This window comes from Mauremys mutica, chromosome 10, assembly GCF_020497125.1.
Source record: "Mauremys mutica isolate MM-2020 ecotype Southern chromosome 10, ASM2049712v1, whole genome shotgun sequence".
Taxonomy (NCBI): Eukaryota; Metazoa; Chordata; order Testudines; family Geoemydidae; genus Mauremys; species Mauremys mutica.
In genome coordinates this window covers 28531473-28556832 of record NC_059081.1, presented here as the reverse complement: position 1 = coordinate 28556832, position 25360 = coordinate 28531473, and the positions used below count along the sequence as shown (strand labels likewise).

Genomic DNA, 25360 nt, shown 5'->3' with positions numbered 1-25360 from the left:
GGCCCCATAAGTTTACAAAGTATCAGTTCAGCAAAAGCTATAGTTTTTTTTTAATGATGCACACTGGTAAATGTGAAGTTAATGACACATCACTGCATGTTAAGTCAGTCATGACGGCAAAGGTTTATCAGACTATTCAGTCAATATAAGAATAGTTGCTCAAATTAATTGGAAATATATGCTTCTATATTTCTCCACTATCACTCTTTATGTTGTATTGTGGGGAAAATGTATTTTTTTTTAGAACAGCCTGTGCTTGCTCTTGCATCACTGAAATCAATGCAAGCTTTGCTACCGGCTTCTATAGGCATCAAGCCCTAAATAGGGTTTTGTTTAGCGAAGTCAGTTTTGGTTTCCAAAGGACATAATTACTGCATTTGATTGGAGAGAAGCAGACTTGATATATAAATCTACTCTTCATGTTCAAATAATCAGCCAAATTCTGTTCTCCGACACATGCATAGGGAACAATTTGAGGGACCAATTTGACACAGTATACAGGAACTTGTGTGTACATCTTCCACCAACAACAGATTTTGAAGATGTACCCGAGTTATCAGTCTCTCTAAAAACTAATGCATTCCACATAAAATATTTACACATATAGGTACTGCACACTGAGTAACTGAAAAGTTAAGATCTATCATCTTGAAATACAGTCTACTGAAAGATACTAAGTTAAGGTCACTTTTGTACCACACTACTACAAGGAGAGGGAGATACTAAACTAGAATTTATCACAGGAATTGCAAGCGTTAGTATACTTACCTCAAAACTATATTCCCATTTACCTACATACTGACGGAAGCACAGAAATATGAAAGAAACAATGACTCAGGAAAAACAAGTCTTTGTAAATCCCTCATCTTTCCACTAGGTTTATACAATGCTTATCCAATAGGTTTATACCAGGGGTCGGCAACCTTTCAGAAGTGGTGTGCCGAGTCTTCATTTATTCACTCTAATTTAAGGTTTCGTGTGCCAGTCATACATTTTAACGTTTTTAGAAGGTCTGTTTCTATAAGTCTATAATATATAACTAAGCTATTGTTGTACGTAAAGTAAATAAATTTTTTAAAATGTTTAAGAAGCTTCATTTAAAATTAAATTAAAATGCAGAGCCCCCCCGGACTGGTGGCCAGGACCCGAGCAGTGTGAGTGCCACTGAAAAAGAGCTTGTGTGCTGCCTTCGGCACGCGTGCCATAGGTTGCCTATCTCTGGTTTATACTATACTAATGTTAGGTGATGCAAATTTACCACAAAAATCTTGAAATCTTTATTCATGTGCTATATATAAATGATAATTATATATATAGTTATTTTCAGAAAGTATGACAGGTTTATAATAGATAAAGGTTTACAATTTTTTTCTTGTACATATTTCCATATATTATAAGAGATACCATACACATTAGAGCCACCGGGATTTTTGGGTAGAAATGCCATTGTGTTTGCCAGTTATATGAGCACAGCACAGATGTCTTTCGTGTGTTTTTTCATATGTATTTCATGGGCCTGAATGCTACTGTAATATAAATATTATATAATAATTCAAACCAGGAATGCCGGGAGCTCTTGGAGATTGTGAGAAGTTCAGATACTACACTAATTTGGGAAAGAGAGAGGGAGAGAGAAGTTATGGGGTTTGGCTTGACTCCACAAGCCACAGTATAAGGTGAAGTATCGGAGCTGGCTTCAAATACAGAATGATAAAACAAAGCAAGAGAGATATCTATTTAAATCTATCACCATTTTAACATTTATTAGATTGTGTATTTTAGCCTAAATTTTATAGGATAGCCCAAAGGAAAGCTAGGAAATTCTATTTTGTCTCAACCTATGCATATAGCAGGTTGGTGATGTTGCCCTTGTAATTAAATAGTCCGATTTCATAGGGGAAGGAGTACAAGAATCTTAATGTGCTATTTGAGAAGTGGGAAATAACAGCACTAAGAAACAATGAGGAAAAATAATGGATTAAAAAAAATCAAATAAAATGAGTTTCCTGCCAAGCTTGAATTCGCAGAACAAATAAACAAAAGTATACTTCATGAAGAAATTAGAAATTAAGTAGATTGCCCAGCCCAGCATAGCCTTCTTGGAGAATAAGTTTTTCGAGAGGTGGTCTGCAAGCTTCAGGTTTACTGCCATTATTGTTTTCAGTGGTCTCAAACTCCCCTAATTTGGAATGTTGCTCTCTTAAAATTGAACTGCATCCGACGAAGTGGGTATTCACCCACGAAAGCTCATGCTCCAAAACTTCTGTTAGTCTATAAGGTGCCACAGGGCTCTTTGCTGCTTTTAAAATTGAACTGTGTCCCTATGATCAATTATGCAGGTAAAGATTTTTTTTAACCTCCAAAGAAAAGATTTAATGTTGGACTTTTGTTTGGTTTTTATAGGAAACATTTCTATATGAGCTGCTTTTGCCGATAAAGATGACAACCGCGATAAGCCAAAGTGATGATGCTCTGTGAGGATGACTTTCTGGGAAACAGCATGCAGCCTGAACAAAAAGGTTGTGTTCATACGCATGTGCATGCGGGTGTCAGAATTCCCAGTCCCAACCTGTAGCAGCCTGCATGTTATGGCCAGTAGTAGTGTCCATAGACTGATATTTCCATGCATATATTTTTATGGGCAGTACATGCATGCGATTCATGGCCCCCCTGGCTATAACCCCATTCTGACCCACCGCACTGTCTCCCTCTTCATTCTTCCAATGAATGGACCATGATGGCGCTTGTCCCTAGCCCAGACAGTGTCTAGTCTACACTCTCACTGGAACCAGGCCAGTTCTGAAGTGAGGTTTTTTACTCATGAAAACTTATGCCCAAATAAATCTGTTAGTCTCTAAGGTGCCACCGGATTCCTTGTTGTTTTTGTGGATACAGACTAACACGGCTACCCCCTGATACTTGATGCCAGTTCTGTGTTTTTCATGGCCATGAGGATTTCATTTCAAGCATAAGAGGGTTATAATAAACATTACAATTGTTTCACAATAGGGGATGGAAACAGCTTCGGACAAACAAAATGCCACCTGGGGTGGATGGTCTGTGAGTGAAATCACTCACTCAGTCTTCCAGTAGGTTATTTGTTTCTTTTGATCCTGTCTGGAAGCTGCTCTGTTTCTTTTTTCCTTTCAGTGAATGTAAAGAAAAAACAAGATGACTCTCCATTTTTTTGAGGGTAGAGATAAGAAAGGGCCTGTTTCAATCACCTCTGCCTGTTCACTTAATTATATGACGTGAAAATAATCTCTATAACTGCAGATGTAACCCCAAATGTTAGCGTTACAATGACCACTGGGATACTGGTACTACAGCATGCTTCCAGACTACAGCATTTAGGGATCACTTTTCAGTTTTTAACTAATGGTCTTTTTGCTGTGATGACAGTTCTCAGGGGAAAAACCCCCTGTCCACCGGCTAATGTTTGATGGATCTTCAGTCATGATTACCTTTGGTCTGCTTTGTAAGGCAGTATTTAAACTCCGATTTATTTGTCTTTTCTCCTCAAAAGGTGTGCATACCAGGTCAAGTACTGCCACCTATGTATGAGATGCTATGACACTTCCGCTGATTAAGCATCCATTATTATTGATCACTTTAAGCTACTGCATTTTGCTAGGCTCAAATACATGCTATAAAACATTGTAATTGACCCCACTCAATGGCTTGGCTGAAGTGATGTGATAAACCAACCTCTAGCAGTTACTTGGTAGCCTGCCAGTTGAATCATAACCTCAAAGACAGACTTGTTAGCTGCTAAAGCTTATAGGGCCAGATTTTTAAAGGAATTGGGAAGCTTTTAAAATTCCCAATAGGCACCTATCTGCATCTTAGATGCCTATATGCCTTTAAAACTCTGGCCCATAAGGACGAGATCTTCAGCTGGTGCAAGTCAGTCTGGGCTCATTGCAGTCTATGGAGCGAGGCTGATTTACACTAGCTGAGGATCAGTCTCAAGGGCTCTAGCACCTTCTGGGTCACCTCTAAACACACAGATGCATGACTCAGACAAAAGGATTATTCCCTAGGTCTAGCAGAAAAGAAAGGGTGGAAGTGCCTTGGTAGACTGGCTTAGTCAGTTACAATAAAAGATAAATACTGTAATTCCTAATTCAGGGCAATCCAACAGATGGTGATTTTACCTGGTCTGACTCTTCTAATCCATCCCTCTTTTAAAGGGCAATTGAGTATTGGCTTGTAGGTCCCACAGGCCAGGGTTCAGTCCCATCTCTTGTCTGTGGTCAGATTTGGCAAACCATCAAGTTCAGGCTGGTGTCATTCAGTTAAAAAAACAATCCTAGTTTTGGCTCATCTCTAGAAGTCCAGTGGCCTACGGTATGATAAGGGTAATACATGGTGTGTGTGTGTGTGTGTGTGTCCATCTGATATGCACCCAATAAGCAGGTCACATAAATAGAGGCAGAAGGAAGGTTTCTTAGGTTCTGGTCTTCAGAGAAGGACTTAAGTGATCAGAGGAAAGAAAATGTACAGAATTTGAGACATGACCATGAAACACATGAAACTGCATGCCAGTGATCAGAGTAGCGTAAAGAATAACTTTGCAAATGTCCAGGAGAGGTACTTCTTGAAGAGACACCATTGATGTTGCTTGTGCTCTTGTAGAATGATCCCTCACTCCAGGAGGAGGAGGAAGATGTGACAACAGATAGAGTATGATACAGTGCAAGAGCCATTTAGAAATCCTCTGTGAAGATGTAGCTTGATCTTGGACTCATTCAGCTACAGTCTGAATGACTTTCTGATTAGCTTTGTCCTTTCCAGATGAAAAGCTAAGGGTCATCGCACGTTGAGGTAATAAAGTCTCCTTTCTTCTTCAGATGTGTGTAGTTTCAGAAAAGAAAAAAAAACACAGGTAAGTGGTTTGACTAGTTCAGCTGAAACTCCAAAACAACTTTGTGGGTGAACTCAGGATGTAAATGTAATGAGACTTTGGCTTTATGGAATATGGTGCAAGTTGGATCTGCCATCAGTGCTCTGAGCTCACCTACCCCTCTGGCTGAAGTGACAGCCACAAGCCATGAAACCTTACTGATGGAAAAGATCTGATTAGTCCTCTCCAGAATCTACTACTTAGGGGCTGAGTGAAAATTGAATACCCACAAGAAAATGGGTGGTATGCACTGACTGCTGCCAGGTGAACCTGTAAAGAGCTAATGGAGACATAAGTCATTCTGAGGCACAGAAGATAGTCTAAAATAAGATGCTGATATCTGCTGACTCTAAGGATACACGTTTTTGTTGCACCCAGATGGAAAAATGTTTCCATGTGGTCAAATAGCATTTCCTGGTGAAATCTTTTCTTCTACTAGTAAGGAACATGAAGATTCGAACACTGGAGGTTCCAACTCAGGACGTGAGATGGTAAGAAGGAAGTGGAGAGAGATGATCTGTCCTGTCCACCCTTTATCCGTTGGTTTGAAGGCACAAGGAGAGTGAGGGAGAAAGCATGGACCAGCGGATACGGCTTTCAAAAATTATCTGACTCTAGACACATGGAGTGCATCTGTACACCCAAAGTGGAACACACATGGGGACCAGCACTCAAAGAAGAAAGTATTTTATAAATAAATATATCATAAATTAATTCCTGCTTTATCCGCCCCGATCCTGAAAGGTCATGAGTGTCCAACCTTTTCAGCCCTAGGGCCAAACATTATTTCAGAAAGGTCAAGGGGCCACAATCAGTACTTTAAAACAGATTCTCAACCCTGTTGTGCTTCCTTTGCTCCCCGCAGGTGCAGATGGTGTATGGTTTTTATGGGTCTGTCTCCAGCTTCCCATAAACTTCTCTAACTTGGGCTGGGGTAGAGAAATAGGGAGCCATAATTTGTTGTTAGTCTCAGCTTCTCTTCCTTTTCCCCTCCTTTGGGTTGCCCTGGGTATATACGTGGGAGAGGGCAGCCACTGTTCACTATGTAGTCCCCTAGGATCAGCTTCTATCTGCTCTTCCTAGGGTTCCCACAGCCCAGCAGGTAGGGCAGCAACAGAGAGGCCCAGTAAGAGAGCTGCTAAGGGGCTGCGATAGGAACGACAGCTCATGACACTTACAGCTAACAACAAAGCTGTCCCTGGAGCTGCGCCCTGGAGATGGTGCCCACTATTACTTCCCACAGGAATGGGGAAGATTCAAACACTTCCGTCTAACAGCCACTGGGTGGGGCTAAGGGAACACATTTTCAGTTCATATAATCAAATTCACATTTCCTTGTTAACACACTTGCCCTCGGGGTGACAATTTAAAACCTTGAGGGCAACGAGTGGCCCCTAAACACAGGCTGGTCATCACTGTGGTAGATGCTGAGTACCATGGCTCCAACCTTGCCAGAGCCTGAAGTCCTGCTCACTTCTTACTCAGACACAAGTGAGCAGGGAAGGTTCCTGAGTAAGGACTAAAACAGGACTTCAATATATGTCCTGCTGACTTCAATGTGAGTTGCAGGTGCTTAGTGCCTTTCCCAATCAGGCCTTTTTAAACAAAATTCTGCTTTAATCCCTTTAGGAGCTATCACCTCCTATCTTTAGTTCATGTTGCCTATTGCACTTTAAAGAGTTTGGGAGTGAATTTAGGGCTCATGAAAGTGATGGTCTCGTAGTGCTGAAGTGACGGTCAGTGCTGTGCAAGATAGCTCATACAGCTTAGCCAATGCACCTCACACCTGACCTGCAACACCCATGCTATGCCTTGTCCTCTGTCTCTCTTAAGCAAAGACTGTCTATTGTGTCACACTGTGTGGGGTGTCTTTGATTGTCACCTTGCTCCACTTTTTCATGTACACTCAGTGTAAAGTGGTCTTACTAAGGAGAGGCAATGCATATGACAGTGGTAGGACTGAAAAGATGAAACAATTAGAAGTGCTGTGGAGCTGTATTTCAAAATATCAAGAGATGATATTGACACATGTAAGAAAAGCAATTTCTCTGTAACTTATTTTAATAATGTTATAATCCCCAAAACTAATTGTCTCTGGGGCTAAATTAAAAATGTTTAACAATGTATTTAATAGTGATTCAAGCACCCACTCAAGCTATTCTCTCATTTTTAATTTTGGGCAAAGTAGTCTGTTTCAAGCTAATTTAAATCTTTGCCTCTCAATTATGGTGTGAAAAATAATGCTTCTTCTGCATTATTGTGGATAATTCTACCATTTCCATCTAGTCAGGGGCGGCTGCAGGCCCCAGCACGCCAAGCCACGTGCTTGGGGCAGCAAGCCGCTGGGGGCGCTCTGCCGTGCTTGGGGCGGCAAAATGTCTAGAGCCGCCTCTGCATCTAGTAATGGACCAATATCATTGTCCTGATTCTTTTTGTTCCTAATATATTTTTAAAAAACACTCTCTTGTTGCCGTTGGCTCTGCTGCCTACAGATTTCTCCATTATCAATTTTCTACAATTCCTAACTTTTGATTTATATTCATTACTATCAGCTTCCCCTTTCTTTCAGTATAGTCAACCTCAAGCAGTGTAGTCAACCACAAACACCCAAAAATCATGAGTCAGGACCCAAAAAACCATGAATGCCATAAAAACCATGAGATGTATAGTTCTTTTTATTTCTGAGTCTTTAGAGTGCCCTCATTTCAGAATTTCATGCTTTTCTTGGCATCCATAATGGCTAGAAACTTACTTTTGAAAAAAACAAAATCTGACATTCTCATGCAAACTCTTGATTCCAGCAGCTTGGGTTTTAACAACCACAACCACTAACTAACTAACTACCCATCTATAATCTGTTAAATGAATGCAACCAATGGATCTGAAAGGGCCATGACCTCAAGGAGCAGTGCGATTCCTGCTCTGGAGTCTTTCACAATCTCTAACTTAAAAAGTCTTAGGTGTCACCAGAAATGACAAACAGATCTTCTAGGAGTTAGTCAGGAGCTTTGTCTTCAGAGAGGCCAGTGTAAGGCTTTTGACAGGAATCAGAGGAATCCTCCAGCACTGTCTGATAACAGTCACTTGGTGAATCTGATTCTCTCTCACCTGCCTTCAAACCCAGGTAAAGCTGCAGAGTGATTTAGGGAGGCGGATGCAGGGGTGGCTCTAGACCCCAGCGCGCCAAGCAGGCGCGTGGGGCGGCCCTTTCCCGGGGGGGCGGCATTTGGCTCCGGTGGACCTGCCGCAGGCATGTCTGCGGCAGGTCCGCTCGTCCCGGGCTCCGGTGGACCTGCCGCCGGCATGCCGGCGGGAGCTCAACCGGAGCCGCGGGAAGAGGGGACCCGCCGCGGGACCGGGGAAGGGCGGCGCAGCGCACCGCACTGCTTGGGGCAGCCTACTTTCTAGAGCCGCCCCTGGGCGGATGATTTAGACCGGTGGTTCTCAAACTTTTGTACTGGTGACCCCTTTCACATAGCAAGCCTCTGAGTGCAACCCCCCTTATAAATTAAAAACACTATTTTATAGATTTAACACCATTATAAATGCAGGCTGCAAAGTGGGGTTTGGGGTGGAGGCTGACAGCTCGCGACCCCCCCCATGTAATAACCTTGCGATCCCCTGAAGGGTCCCGACCCCCAGTTTGAGAATCCCTGATTCAGACATTGTGGGCTTTAGAGAAGACATTTTAATGAGCTAAGCAGTGGTTTAGTGTTGATGGTGCCAAAAATTGGGATTTAGACACAGGCAGATAGAGAATCCACAGTGCTGAACTCCAAGTGAGCTCTGTGCTCCCATTCTGTGAATGACTGATTATCAGTGCAAATCTTCCCACAGACATGGAGGTGCCCATTGTAGCTGAATCTGCACTGATCTGCTAGTCAAAGTGGGGATAGGGGAAGGGTAGGATTCTAGGAGTGATGTGTGGGGCTTGCATGGCATAGAGCTCACCTCTCCTTAGGACCTCTTTGCACAGACAGGGAGACTGAGGGGAAGATCCACTGTTACCTGGGACACGAAAAGCTACTGAAGCAGCATGGGTGCAGCAACAACCCAAGAAGACTCTGCAGCTGCCCTGTGACCTAGGAGAAGGCTTCTCTTCACCACCATGGAAAAGAGCAGTGGGCAGCCCAGTACTCACACTAGGTGCTGCTGCCTAGAATTTGGACTACAACCCACTCATCACTGGCCTACGGTGGGACGAGGCATAGCAATATTGATTTACTAGTACAATTTAGCAGTATTTTGGATGAGAAAGTCTGACCTAGTGGTGGGTTATGGTGAGTTGAGATTTCAAGAAGTTTGATAGAAGCATCCAAGGCATATAATCAGTCATTGCTGCAGGCTTTTGATCTGTTCTTCAGTAGACGATCTGCTGGGTTCAAGGTGTTGAGCACCACAAAAGTTCATGATGAGACACCAGTGTCTCACAAGACTTGGCTCAGCCTCTTGGCTCTGGCATGTGGGTTGGCCAATCATTTCGAAGTATTTATCAAAGACCTATACAGAATAGAACAGCTATATGGTCTACTGAGTGAGACCAACACAAAAATGGGCAGCTCTGATATTCGCTGTCTGGGAATATTGTTCAACTCTCCAACCTTTTAAGGCTTCTTCAAGCCTTAAAACCTTTTACATCATCTTCAAGGACTAGGACGCTGCCCACTCTAGGTATGAAACACTCTGCCCAGAAGCTGACACCAAAGCATGGATCACATCTATGTTTGCCTTCAGTCTAAGACCTTGCAAAGATTTATTGTTCTTCTCTCTGAGGGATGTCTTGCAGTCACATTCTGGAGCTGCTTAATACAAACATGCAGAAAGAAAAATATATAGAGAAATCCAGACAGCAAGCTGACAGTTACCCACAAGGAAATTTTATTGGGGTAAGGTTACACTGAGAAAAACAAAAATGAAGAATTAGAACAGTGATTTACAATGTTCCCCCAAAATGTGGAAACTGTGCCCCAGAGAGGAAGGGGAAGAGGAAGAGTTGAATAAAAAAACGTTTCTGCACATGCAGACCAAGACAGTTTCTCAGCTATCTGTGGATAAAATGGTGCAGATGAGCGAAGTAGTAGCTGACTGTTATTCTTCTTTAGCAAGCAGTCAAACTCTTGAGCTAGGAGCCTTTCAGATCCCAATCACACATAGTACATGTACATCCAAGAATTGGGGCGTAATATGTACTACTTCCCTGAAGTATTTGTTTTGATGTTCTACAGGAGACAGAGAGACATATGTTCTCCACCGAGCTATGTTTAGATAGCAATTTTATCCTCAACGATTTATATGTTAAGCCTAAAGGGCCATACCCTTTTCTTGCAGCATTACGCACAAACAAATAATAGATACTGCATACAGTCATACATGTAAATTTTTGGCTACAGTTTTTATCCAATATTCTAATATTGGGATTTGGAAAATGCGTAGTAAGGAAGTTTCTCAAAGCATCAAAGTACTCACTATGATGATATAAATGTAACTCCCAGTGCTCATGAAATAATTGACCTTTGGCTCAGGACATAATGCCCATCATAGTTACCTTTTTCCAGCTTGTAGCACAAAATCATGCACTATGGCTTAATAATATTTCTTTACTAAACACATGGAATGCAACATGTAGTACTAGGGGGCCCAATCCTCCCCACAGATATCTAGGCTGGGGAGAGAATATTCAATTTAAAATGTACCAAAACCCGCTCCCATAAGGCATAAAGGAGATTGAGAAGAGAACTATGTCCAGAATTGCAAAGAATCACATAACCTGACAGATATTGCAATGTCTTCTATAAATTAGAGTCCATGTAACGAATTATATAAAAAAAATCTATTTCTCTATTTAATGTAACGGATTGTGTTTTACATGTAAAAACAGATGGCAAAACAAAGCAGTTTTCACAGAGTTCTCATATAAAACTGATCATGAAGCATGGTGAATATTTCTTTTTTATTAGCGCCACCTAATGGTTGATTTTGTTTTTATAAGTAGTTTATAAATTCTTCCATTATGGACCTTTTATGTTAAATCCCTTTAAACAGAAAAAGATAGCATTTTTAAAAGCAAGTGATGGTATTTTCTGTAGCATGAAAGATATAGATAGAGAATGAGCTAGAGAATTTATATATATAATCATTAATAGAATCAAAATAGTTTTCCAAAGAATTGTATAGGGTGTTATAAATCCAATATTTTTCTAGCCTTACTCCAAAATAAATAAATAAATAAATAAATAATCCAATTTGGCACTTGTTAAAGCTGAGAAGAAAGTCACAGGCAATGCTCCCTTGACTGTAGCTAATCAGATTAAGAACCAGATTCTGATCTCAGAACTGCAGAAATGTATCATTCAGTAACCTGTTCAATCAGCTACTGCTAGCTATTCATATACTAGTAGGGTGATCAGGATTAGAGCCATTGTCTTTGTGGAAGCTTATTTTAGGCCAAAATATTTGGGAGCGGAGTTTCCATATTTATTAGCAAAAAATACCTCTCTGAGATTGATTTGGGGAATAAAATATTTTCTGTGAAATAAAATCTATTTACAAAAGAGGTGACGTTAGGTGACGGAGGATAGATTTAGAAACTTCCATGGCACACTGGATTATCAATATTAATGCTAGGCACTATAGGTACCTCACCGAAATCAGTGGGAGTTTTGCCATTGACTTCAATAGGGTCAAGATTTTATAATATGGGTAATATGCTCTCAGTCGATGTTGTTCAGATATTAATGAGAAATTCTGAGAATGAGAACATACTAAAAGCAAGTTCCAGGAAATACACAAGTGCCTAGCTACTAAATAAGGGATATGGTCCACTCTTATTCTTTTACATCAAACTGGTACTTATCTGGATCTGAGATGCATGCTGGCCTACTGGCTTCACCCTCATTCTCCTTTCTAGGGTGCTTCTGTTTATTGCATAGCATGCACAAGAGTCCAGAGTCCCCTGACACACATTCTCTGCTGCTTCAGACTCCATTACACGCAGCTCACACCCAGCAGTGAGGTTTTGGACCTTGCACACCCATATAAAGGACCTGAAGTTTGGATCCAATTAATACACATTCGTTAGCTTCTGGCCTTGGATAATTTAAATTGCCTTCAAGAATTCACTAAAGATCCAGCCAGGTTGGAGTTAAAATATATGCACAGATTGCAAACACATTTTTTCAATACACCAGTTGGCTTGGATTAACTAGGTCTGACTGCTTATGCACAGGAAAAAGAAAACACATAAAATGATAAAATAGGTCACTGTGAGCATCAGGAAGTTATATCAGAAAATTCCCCAGAGATTTTGCTTTTCCTAGCTTCAGATTCATTAATGGACAGAGAGCTCCTTTTTAAAAATAACACAATTAAAGTTAATGACAGAAAGTCTGTTTTACCATCTGAGTTGTGTCTCAGATGAGCCTGAAATACCTCAATCCAAAAGCCTGAAAAACTGACATTTAAAGTAAAGTGATTAATGTCACTGTACTTTAAGAACCATGCACATCAGTGGACACTGGTTAATACTGATGTGATTTGAATAATACTGATACAAACTGCTTGCTATAAGAACGACAACACTGGCCAGATCTGATAAAATCGACATCAATGATGAAAGAGCATCAGCACAGCACCAACCTTTAATTGGTGGGCCTAACCATGAATGCTTGTCTAGCATCTTATTCTGTTTTTTCCCCCTGCTAATAATTCTCTTTTGTCAGTGAAGGAGTGAACATCTAGTTATATCCCTACTCACTCGTCTCCTGCAGAGGCACTGAATACAGTAAAAAGGGACCCTGATACCAAGTGGAAGACAGCAGGACATAGCTCTAACCAAAACCTAGCAAAGATAATAAAAGCATCATCCAGAGGGAATCATTGTAGAACAATCTGAGGCTGAGCATACTTTCTCTACAGTGCTTTTATGCCTATCCTCCTAGGACATTTAGGACAAGAATCACCATAAATCACTTAAATACTGAGGCCACAGGCTAGCACCAGGCTGCTCTCTTGAGTTTGTTACCCAATTTATAAATAGCTGTAAAGGAAATCATCATCCATTTGGATATATCAATTAATATAACTAAGGTGGAGTTACTTTGTGTCATCACATCTTGAGTCTCAGATATTATCCATGTCACCTCAGTGCGTGAACAGCCTCCAAAATGTAGCTAAATAGTGATCTGATTAGAGATCTTTAAATCTTGCTTATATGAACAAAATGATTCCCTCCTAATGAGGGGACAGCGGGTTTACATTCTGCTGTTATACTACAGAGTATATTTATGACATCAAAAGCCTACGTAAGTTAGACCTCAGCCAAGATCAGTTCTATATTAATTTTTCTTGTTACTGCTTTAATTATATGCATTGGATGGCCTATATATTCTTTACATGCTGCCTTCTATGGTCATGGATTAGAAATTTGTTTTGTAGAAGAAAATTAAGTTCACACTTTCGGGTGAATTTCACTCTGCAAAATTGAGATTTGCTATTACATTTTTAAGAACCTTCCCCTGGAAAGATCTTTAGTAAATTTGTGTACTGACCCTCCAAGATTCTCTGCACAGGCAGACGTCTAGATCTGTGTGAAGCAGGCTTACCACCTGGCTTTTTTTTATGGATTTGCCTGAAAAATAATTTTATCTGCCTTTTTTTAACATGGGTAAATTGTTAAAAGTTTCTGTGTCCACCTAAAGATGCTAACATGTTGCCATTAAAAATAAATTGCTGGAAATATCAAAAGCAAACAGCAAATACAAATTCAAGAAATAGACTCATTGGGTTTTCTTTACGTATAAAGTTCCAAAACGTTCACATTCAAGTATATAATTAAAAGACAGAATCAATGCAGTTTGGGGAAAAAATAATCTCTGTGACAGATATAAACAGAGCATCTTGGAGAAACATGACCAAGGTAAGAAAATGATGTTACCAATCTTATCTATGTGTGTTTCTGTATAGATACTATAAGTGTCTGCTCAAGGGGCGGGAGGGGAGGGGAGGGCTAGGGGTTGCAGAGCTGCCCTGTGGTTGAGGTTGTAGTGGGCTTGCCTTGTGGGGGGAGGATGCCAGTTATTTTGCATTTGAAAGATGGTAACCGTAATGTGAAGCCTCATTTACTTCAATGGAGCTCCACAGAGACTCAGTGTTCTGCACATGGGAATAGCTGCAGGACTGGAGCCTTTATTCGCTATTAGAGTTAGTCACAATTTGTCCAATTGCAACATTTCAAAATTGAAAAAGAAAGGGAGAAATGTTAATGAAGTTTTCATGATCCCCTTCATTTTTTGACGAATTATAAAGCTGATCCACACTTTCCAAATTTGATAATATTTCTACCATGAATCAGGGCCTGCCGCTGAGCCTGGCACATGCCGCTGAACATCCTGATCAGCCAGACTCTCCGATTGGCTGGAGGGGCATCACCAGGACTGCTCTTAAGCCCAGCAGCAGCACTAGGCCAGTGGTCTCCAACAGTGATTGCTCCTGTGCCTGCCTTGCTTCCCACCTTCTTGCAGGCCTGCTCCTGCCTTCTTCCTGGCCTGCTCCAGCTCTACTCCCTTGGATGGGGCTCTGACGCTTGGTTCTGACTCTTGCTCCCTGACTCTGAACCACTAGGCTTGACCACCTAGTTCATGCCAATTTCAAATTTCAAAACAAAACAAAACTCCCCCTTCAGGAAAATTAAACCAAGTGAGTCTCGCTCCACTACATCCTCACAATGTTTTAAAGACCTAGTCATCTTAATTTTGCTTCCCCACAGCTAGTGCTTCACACTCCCCCAAAGCGGACATGTCCCACGCTCTGGGAAGGTGTTAAATATTGCAAGTAGAGCACCGCAGATGAGGGGGAGCAATATGATTTCAGAAGAGTTCTTCTGGGTACGGTTAGAGTTTTAGCAAGGAAATAGCATTAAACACAGGTACTTCTAGCTTGCTGTGAAAGATTTAATAAGTTTATACGTAGAATAGTTCCAAATTTTTGCATTCATTTCAAAGCAATAAACTTTACCCATTTTCAAGTTTTACAAGTGTATGCTCTATGTCTTGCATATAATTTATAACAATTTCAGAGATGAGACTAGATTTTTAGTAAAATCTAAGACATTTTCTAATCTCAGTTACTTTATTAATGCAGTTCTCTATATACTGGTATAACTAATAGCAGAATCTAGCTATAAGACTTTATTGTATTGCATATCTTCTGCTACATGAGAGTTAAAGCATTCTTGAAATATGGAACAAAAACTCATAGCTTAACAGTTTTGGGAATGAGATGACATTGGAAACTATAAATTGCTTGAAGCACTGTGTACATCTATTGCCTAACAGAGCAACTGATCCAAATATAAATGACCATTTACAATTTGAAGTCCCTTAAATTACACAGATGAGTGTTAGATTAACTCTTACAGCAAGCAGCCGACGTTTACAAAAGGTACGCCAAACAGTAGACTACGCTTGAAAAAATTAACACTAAGGACCTGATTGTGCAAGATATAGAGCAGGGGTCGGCAACCTTTCAGAAGCGCTGTGCCCAGTCTTCATTTATTCATTCTAATTTAAGGTTTCGCGTGCCAGTAATACATTTTAACATTTTTAGAAGGTCTCTTTCTATAAGTCTATACTATATAACTAAACTATTGTTGTATGTAAAGTAAATAAGGTTTTTAAAATGTTTAAGAAACTTCATTTAAAATTCAATTAAAATGCAGAGCCCCCAGGACTGGTGGCCAGGACCCGGGCAGTGTGAGTGCCACTGAAAATCAGCTTGCGTGCCGCCTTCGGCACGCGTGCCATAGGTTGCCTTCTCCTGATATAGAGCTTCCTCAGCTCCCACTGCTTTGAAGGTGCTCAGGACTTCGCAGAACTGAGCCCTTCACGTGTTTCATCCACATGATGGGACTGATCCTGTGAGACGCTCAGCACCTTTTCAACTCCAGCTGACTTCAGTATGAATTGAAGATGCCCAGAATCTCTCAATCTGTTGCCTACAATGGGACTATTCAGAGTGTGTAAAGTTAAAGGTGTCTCATTTTTTTTCAAGATCAGAGTCTTGTAAAGAAATCTGCATATCACAGTGTTTCTGTCATTAAAATACATATCCAAGCATTTTCCATTTAAGAGCTGGTAGAAAAACCTGTAAAAATTTCAAAATTTTACTGTGTTTTTAAATATTTAACATTTCAATGAAATTTTTTGAAAATCAAAAATTGCATCGTGCTCAATAACCACATAAAAATTAAAGTCAATTTTCATCTTTTTTTTTGTGGTTTGGGATGAAAAATTGAAAATTGAAAACTTTTCAACCAGCTGTATTCCTTTAGCACTTTGCATCCCTGACCTGGCAGGACACCATCACATCATGATATAAATCTGATAAAGTAGCTCCACCATCAGCTATCACACTCACAAATTATCTTCTGTCACAAACAACTGACAAAAATATACTTATTGCATCCCTGTGTCAAGCAATCCAACTGAAATTAAAATGAGTAATAGTGGATATGAACCACTGGACCTGTATTTTTCTGCTCTAATTATTAAATAATTATATACCTCAGCATCATACTCCCAGAGCTGATTTCCTCTCATATGATGGCACTTCAACATGATCACAGGACCATTGAGTCTAGAAACATCCAAGCATAAATCATCTGTGCGGATCTCTTTATCAGCAGTAAAAGAAAATACCTGAAAACATAAAATGATTAAAGTTATAGGGGATTAAAGACACATACCTATTTAAATGATTACTGACTTGTAACATCCCTCATTTTGATTTAAGTTAGTGACCTGACAGCCGTTCCTTCTGCTACATTGAGAAGGACTGAAAAATGTTGTACTGTGTTTCACATAAGTTTACATAAGCTTCACACTATGACTGTAAATGAATGTTTTATAACAGAAAATGACTATAAAGCCCTTATCCAACAAAGACTTTCACATGTGTTTAACTTTACACATTTTGAATCAAAGGGACAATTCAGTGAATACAGTTAAACAAGTGTGTAAGTCTTTAAAGTCTTTACATTGAGAATACTACAAAAGGACAAAGTAACAATACATCATCCTATATATGGATATTTCAGAAAGCATTTCACAGGATGGTTTTTTTTTTTTTAACAACGGGGTTTGGATATGGACCCTATCATTTGAAGAATCAGGGTGTTCTTAGCCAAAACACTCAACTTCCCAATTTTCTGTACCAAGGATTATCATGTATGGTGTAGAGCAGTGCTTCTCAAAGTTGGGCCACCGCTTGTTCAGGGAAAGCCCCTGGCGGTCCGGGCTGGTTTGTTTACCTGCTGCTTCCGGAGGTTTGGCCGATCGCGGCTCCCACTGGCTGTGGTTCGCCACTCCAGGCCAATGGAGGCTGCAGGAAGGGCGGCCAGCACATCCCTCGGCCCGCACCACTTCCCACAGCCCCCATTGGCCTGGGACAGCGAATTGCGGCCAGTGGGAGCCGCGATTGGCCGAACCTGTGGAGGCGGCAGGTAAACAAACCTGCCTGGACCGCCAGGGGCTTTCCCTGAACAAGCGGTGGACCGGCTTTGAGAAGCACTGGTGTAGATGGCTATATCTTGGAATAAAGAATATTGGGGTAATTTGATAAAATTATGGTTGAAGAACAGGAAAACAATGGGTCACCATCAACAAAACTATTTCAAGCTAGTTTTCAGTACCTGCATTAGAGGAAGTGCGGTTTTACAACATCTTGAATAAATAATAGCAAAATCAATATATACAACTTTTTAGCATAATACAACAGTAGAAGCAGTAACTGAATAAAACTATTACTCTATAAAATCTTACTCAGCATATCTCTACTTTTTTGTTCATTTAACTGTGGACATCTTCAGGTAGGAACAAACAAAAGGCTCAATGTTTTGACATTATGATTATTAACTCTTGGGCCTGAGCAAATATGTAAAACAAACCATGCCTATACTGGCCACATTTACTATAATTATTTTCACAGTCACATTTTAATACACAAGTAATGATCTTTAGCAGTGCACTTCAGTAGTTAAGATATGGGGTGAGATTCTGTTGCTGCACCTCTAAGGGATTGTATACATGCTGACTTAGTGCATGGCAAGCCAGGGTGTGAATCTACGATGCTCTAGCCTGCTCTGCACTAACTGGCCATGCAGACCCTGATATCATATGCAGGAGTTCTGTAGTGTGCTTTGAGGTACTGCTGTTTCAAGCAAAATATTGTGAATACCACGTTGAGTAGTACAGTAACTCCTCACTTAATGTTGTAGTTATGTTCCTGAAAAATGGACTTTAAGCAAAACGAGGTTAAGCGAATCCAATTTCCCCATAAGAATTAATGTAAATGAGGGGGTTAGGGTCCAGGGAAATTTTTTTCACCAGACAAGAGACTACACACACACACACACACTAAGTTTTAAACAAACAATTTAATACTGGTACACAGTGATGATTATGAAGCTTGGTTGAGGTGGAGGAGTCAGAGGGTGGGATATTTCCAAGGAATGTCTTACTGCTAAATAATGAACTAGCAATTGGCTGAGCCCTCAAGGGTTAACTCTCACACTCTACTGTACAAGGCAGCAGGAAAGGTGGGAGGGCATTTCCCCTTTAAGTATGAAGAGTGGGGTCTTGTTAATTAGATCAGCAAGCTGAGACCGGACCACAGCTGCTGCTGCCTGGAAGCTCCCTCTGTTGTGTGTCCCCCCTGCTCTATGGAAGATAGGGTAAGCAGGGTGCAGGAGCAGGGGGGAGGGGGACATCCTGATATTAGCCCCTCCTCTTCTTCCCCCAAATACAGCAAGCAGGAGTCTCGGGGAGCAGCTCCAAGGCAGAGGGCAGGAGCAGCACATGGCAGTTGGGGGAGGGACAGGTGCAATTGCTAGCCTGCTGGGCAGCTGCTGCACAGGGAACTTAGGGGAGCGGGGAGCTGATGGGGGGGCTGTCGGTCCACCCTGATTCCAATCACCCACCAACTAGCTGCAACGGGCTGCTCTTCCTGCAAGCAGTGGACAAAGCAGGCGGCTGCCAAATGACGTTAGAAGGGAGCATTGCACAACTTTAAATGAGCATGTTCCCTAATTGATCAGCAACCTAACAACGTTAACCAGGACGACTTTAAGTGAGGAGTTACTGTAGAATGATTTGGTCACATCAATGTCTATACAGAAAAATAATATTTTAGTAATTATATTGGATAACATTTAATCACGCAGTCAAAATCGTATAGCATTAAATGTTTCACTTGAAAAGGGCAAATATAACTTAACAGAAATCAATACAAATGATTAACGCGTATGCAAAAATATTAAATTTTCATGAAACAAAGAGGTATAATACATAGCTACTAAAAATGTTTTCATAGTTACTGTAGGACAATTCCTATGGGATTAAACCCAATATGTTAAAGTAGGATAAAAGTTAAACAAGATACTGTCATGCATTGCTAGAGGAATATAATCCAAATCAAAAAGTTGGGATTGGTTTAAAAACCCCGGATAACTCACCTAGTACAATGCTGTGTCTATTGAGAAGGCAAGTGTACTTCCTAAATGATGAAATTGCCCTTGATATATCTGGCATCATACATCAGAATGAAACCATTTTTCAGTGAATTATGAGAAAGATTGAAAAAGCTGGCCAGATTATATTAGAAAACCATGAGACTTTGCTGTGACTCAATTGAAGATTTTAAAACTAGGACAGGCAATTTCATCTAACTAAGTTTTTGCACTTAAGCACACTACACCAAGTGCCCAAGAGAATAGGGCTCAAACTTGGGAAATTGAAATTTAGGCAAATTTATTTTATGCAGATGGTAGTAAATCTCACAGTATTAAACAAACAGCCAAAGGGGACACTGAAGCAGCCGAATGAAGAGACAACTAAATGAGTTTTTAAGTAAAGAGGAGCGAGAAGCAGGTTCAGAAATAGGCAAAGGGAAATGAGGAAAGCTAAGAAGGACCAGGCATGATACGGATCAGTGACCTTTTTTCTTTTTCAAATTTCGTATTCTCAGACACATGTAATAGAGAGTGTTCTTAGTATGTTGTGTACTGGCCAACCTCAAACCACTGATGAACACCATATTTACTGAAGGACAAGTTATGCCCTGCAGAAGATCATGGCTCACACATATGCATAATCAAAGGCAGAATTTGCCCCCCCTTTACAATATAAACATGTTAAACATGTTCTGCATTTTGGCTGAGAATTTGTTCTTTCAACTAGGACTATGCAAACTCTGCAGGCTTCGGTTTATGCATGTCACGTGAATTGAGAACTGCACGTTGTCTTTACTTCGAGAAGACAGTAGACCAACCCTTGCAGGTTCATTTTGGAGGTTTGCTCAGGGAGTCTGTGGCAAGGACAGAAGCAAAACACCTCTATTATTTGCTCCTTATTTATACCTTCAGCAATAGACCATATGAAACCAGATACTATAATGTGGTTAATTAGGAAATATGTGTGTGTGTGTGTGGGGGGGTTGTTTTTGTTTTTTCCTTTTGCAGGCCAAGACACTAGATTACCCCTTAATCATTTGGAAAAGTACCATGAACTGTTGACCTTTCACCCAGAGTCAGGTAGAAATGGTTTAACATCACCTGTGTAGAATTGCATCTTAGTGTATGCAGCATCCCCCAGACTTTATTTTCAGAATCTAGAGAGGCCGTCCTGCCACAGAGAACGTCAATTTACAACTTTCTGAGTTTTGGTTTAGCAGTCAAATTATATCAACTGGATTGTTTCGTGACCCATTACAATCGGAGATACTGAATCATGGTTCAGTGACAAGGAATTAATTATGCCTCAGGCACTTAAGTGGATTAAGAGCTTCCAGGATCCTGCAGGTGTTACAAAATTCCAGCCACTATTTGGGAGTTGCTCTTTGACACACAAATACCCTAAGCCACCTTTGGAGTGTTAATAGTCTTATTTTCACTTGAAAACATATACAAGCACAGGCCAATGTTTAAATATGCCTTTTCAAGTGAAAAGGAAACTTTTAAAACATTCAGTTGCAAGCACTATGGGGGGATTGTCTCACAGGATGCGCTGTTCTTTTGCAGTTATGGCCCAGATCCTCAAAGATAATTAGGTCCCTAACTTTCATGAAAATTAATGAGAGTTAGACACTTAAATATCTTTGAGGGTCTGGGCCTGTGAGCCCACTTCACTTTTAAAATGCCATCACAACATATTATCATGCATTTATTTCTTTGGCTTTCAGTCCCAGAGCCTTGAAAATACCACACCACATCATCTTTTCTATTTGATAAACACTGAATTTGCCACTGTTTCTAATGGAGCTGGAAACTGAAGGAGCCAGGTTTGTGCATTGCCCCATTCATTAAAACAGTTCAGTTATCTTGTGTCTTGCTCCTTTGCTTCCTGGGACACTCTGCCCTGTCTGTTTTTGTTTAGAGCAGATAGTAGGGTGGGAAGGAAGAGAAAGGAGAACATCACATTACTCTATGGAAGACCAAAAGAACACTGGATGCCAGCTTAGCATTTGTTGTAAAACTTCATAAAATTTCAATTCCTTCCCTGTCTAGGTTGCCATAGGAAGCCATTTGCTGTAGCTCTTTTTTTGCAATGTAACTTACTTGTCAGTGCATTGCATGCCAAGGTAGGGTTGTCACCTGTCCAGGTTTTCCCGGGATTGTCCCTTTTTTTGAGGTAGCTCTCCCAGGAAATCCAGAAGGGTGCTCAGAACACAAAGCCGGCTGTCCAGTTTTATTGACTAAGGATCAACCTGGAATGTCCTGGTTTTTTGTACCTGTGAGGTGGCAACCGTAGGCCAGAGCATGACTCTAAGACTCCTTCTATTCCTCATCTATATGCTCTGTGTATGTAAGTGGGGAGATGAGGGGAAGGGTACTGGGCACCAGGAGGGGCAAGCAAGGGCACTCCCCCCAATAATAGCCAGGGGCACAGAACTTCTCCTGGCCTCAGAGCTGCAGTAGGGAGGAGGGGGAGGAAGAGTGTGAGCTCCTCCTTCCAAAAGGGATCCAGTTTAAATACCTGCACACACCCCCTCTACGCTCACCCTCGCCTGAAGCTTCTGAAGTGGAGAGCACTAATGTGACTGCACATGGGGGTGGGGAAATCTTACTCTCCCTCACTCACTACACAGCTGAGCAAGTCTGAGTCACAATCCAGCCCTTACTTTCTAGGAATTCATTTCAATGTACTGAACATATAAACAGGGCCAGATTCTGCCAGCCTCACTCTCATTAAGTATTAACTTACAGACAAGGAGTCCCACTGAGTAGTCTGCCTGAGGTCAGCAGAATCTTACCCATAATTAGGCAAATTTTAAACCCCCCAATGAATAGTTTGTTTCTGTGGCTACCAAATATGCTAGAGATATAGTATGCAGTAGTCTGCGGAAGAGAATTAAATATTGTAATTGATAAATACTTAGCAAAAGCACAGACATAACAAATGTTATTTTGTTTGTTTTCTCAGGCATCTTTTTACCTGGATAAAATATTTACCTAAATTAATGGCCTGCTGCAATATCTACAAAGATGATTTTAAATGTGTTGGTATTATTGATGCTCAAGTGCTTCATCTATTGATCATAAAGCTGTCTTGTCTTCCAGCAGATGGGTAGATTAAATCATGCACATGTCTATAGAGGACATACTTCTTGTAGTATCAAATGTCTTACAATTTCTAATCCAGTAACCATCTTTACTGCTTAATAGTAACCAAACTACTAGAAATTACTACTATACCAAAACAAAAAACATGTGTCAAATAATAAACAATAGCAAGTAATTACTTAGCAAAGAAATTAAAGGAACTCAAGTCTGAAAACTTGTATCTCAGAAACTTTCCATAAACTTTTATTTTATTTTGTTTTGTTGCTATGGAAGGGGTCATTTGATGGTGCTTTTACACATGGTGCCCCAAGTTCTTTTCTTTAGCATGGGAGCCAGCTTTTAGTCTTGAAAGATAATGCCGTGATGTTGCTGATTTTCTGATGCAGTTTATTTGCAGGAGCTGGCAAGAGCAAAAGAGTTTGGCCTCTACCTCAATCTCTCTAACTAGAGTTGCTCCCTGGGAACATATATTTGAACAGAGTTACTTTTTAATGGTTTATTTCTAAGAGGTTTTCCAGGATATTTTAAGATGAAAAGGTTTTCCCACATCGAAATGTTTGGGTTACTAGAGACTCATGCCTATTTTGCTGTAGCGCTGAAGTGCTGTGATTCCGAATGCAATGACTGTCATCATCTTGTTTTGGTAGAATTCTTCTTTGTTCCTCAGATGCTAATCACAACCAGTGGAATGGAACTGAACCAAATGAAACATAATGGAACAGAACAAGATTATCTGGAAAGGAATCACAGCATTCATTTCCCAGTCCTGGTTCTAGTGATTGTATGTGCTGGTTTGTTGCCCAAGAAGCCTCACAATCTGTTACACGCTATAATAATATGATATGGTAGGAGTTATATAAGGTGATATAATAATGATTTACATCTAAATCACTCATGCTGAATGATTCCAAAGTGGCAAGTGACAGAATTCCTCCAAAGATAGTTCCAAAAAATAAGATATTATTCTGATATCGCTAGTGATATTACATACCTGTGTGGCCAGTCATATCACTCATCCCCCACAAAGGCCATTTATCAATTTATAATTTTATTTCCACCTTCGAAAACTGTTCAGTTTTTGAACTTGTCTATGAAAATTTTTTTGGCCAGAGACCAATGTTGCATGATGGGTGCAGATAATAACTGACTGGGTACCTGGATCTATAGAATCCATGCCCAATCCATCTGTAAGTCAGCAGACCATAAGAAAGAAGCTGTTGCTATTGGCCCTCGCCCCCAAAACCCATGTTTTTCCTGGAAACACCTCCTGTCTCCCCCCAAATTCCCCCACGAAACAGCAAAAAATCCCCATGTTACATATTGGTACAAATTCAATGAGGAGTCCAGTAGCATTTTAAAGACTAACAGATTTATTTAGGCATAAGCTTTAGTGGGTAAAATGATGATGCATTTGAAGAAGTGGGGGGTTTTACCCACAAAAGTTTATGCCAAAATAAATCTGTTAGTCTTTAAGATGCCACCAGACTCCTTGTTGTTTTTGTGGATAGAAACTAACATGGCTACCCCTCTGATATCTGTACAATAATTGTTCTTCAAGATGTGGATGCAGATGTGTATTCAATTCAGGGGTTGTCCAGCTTTGGCTTGCTGGGCATGTGCACACCTAGGTGAAATACACATCTGCAATCACTTGGAGAAGAACAAAAATAATGTTTCATTGCTCTCCTAACAGCTCATAAAGGAATAGAGCTGACACAAACACCAGAAAGGAGGAGGTATGGTCAAAATGCAGAGTTGATTCCTAGAGTCAAGGTTTTACACAAGCATCTTAGTTCTCAGATGAAAAAAAAGAGTACGTTTCTAGCCCACACAGTGGTGAAGAAAAGCTTGAAAATGAAGTATACAGTTTCCAATATCAGAAGGCAAATAAAAAGAACCCAACATTTATTATTTGTAAAACCTCATGATTTTTAAGCCCATGTCATGATTTTGAGGGGCCTGATCCATGATTTTTAATTATTGGAGCTGGCAATATTGAAAACATACAAATGCGAAAAAAACTGTAAAATGTTATTTGATGATGTTGACTGGGGAGAATATACAGCAAGGTGGGGGAGAATCTGCATTTGAGGGTGGATACAGGATGGAGTAGGATTTGAGAGAACGTGACGGTCAAGACCCGTGTGTTGGGCGAATGATAGAGGAAACACCTTGAAGTTTTTGCAGGCTCACAATATTTTGGTAGAGCTGGATCCTATTTAGGTTTAATCGTTGTCTGGACAGCAAAGGAAAACATGAGAAGGCAACGGCACAGAACATTCAAACTCTTGTGAGGCTGGAACAACATTCTTGTTTTCTCTTTTTGGTGTGTGTTAAATCTTGCTTTTTTTTTCTAATCAGTGCCCCTGCAAGAATGTCCATGAAGGATCCACCCCCGCTGAATAAAAATAAACCCTTTTCATTCTTTGTATAAATTAAAAGAACTACTCTAAACTAATAACTAACAGGCCCCACAACTGAGGATAATCAGGAACATTTTGAGTGGGGTTGAGCGGCACCTCTCTTCAGCAAGTCTAACTGCCAGGGCTCCAAACGGATGTTTACCATCTGAGATACTGAGATCATAAAACATCATGGCATTTTTACACCCTCTTGATGTTACACGGCCACACTGATAATACAGGTCATGACTGATATATTGTCTCAAAGGTGAGGCCTGCGGGAGTCATATGTGATAAAGGGATAAATTAAAGGTGTTACCCACACAATGAGGGAAATCTGACAGTGTACTTTACTTTACTTTACTTTAAAGCCCATCACTCCAGTGTAATGAGTGCACTACAATAACTTTAAGCATCACTCCATTACCACATTTGAATCAA

At 40.5% G+C, this 25360-nt stretch overlaps 1 protein-coding gene across 6 annotated transcripts in view; it reads right to left on the bottom strand.

Annotated features, from left to right (window-relative positions):
• Positions 1-25360, bottom strand: part of GALNT13 (polypeptide N-acetylgalactosaminyltransferase 13) — a 492985-nt gene that overhangs the window by 14085 nt on the left and 453540 nt on the right. For all 6 annotated transcript variants that reach the window (XM_045032703.1, XM_045032702.1, XM_045032701.1 and 3 more), the window contains one exon: positions 16465-16599. In XM_045032703.1, the coding sequence (XP_044888638.1) occupies positions 16465-16599 (135 nt within the window). The remainder of the gene's footprint in view (positions 1-16464; positions 16600-25360) is intronic.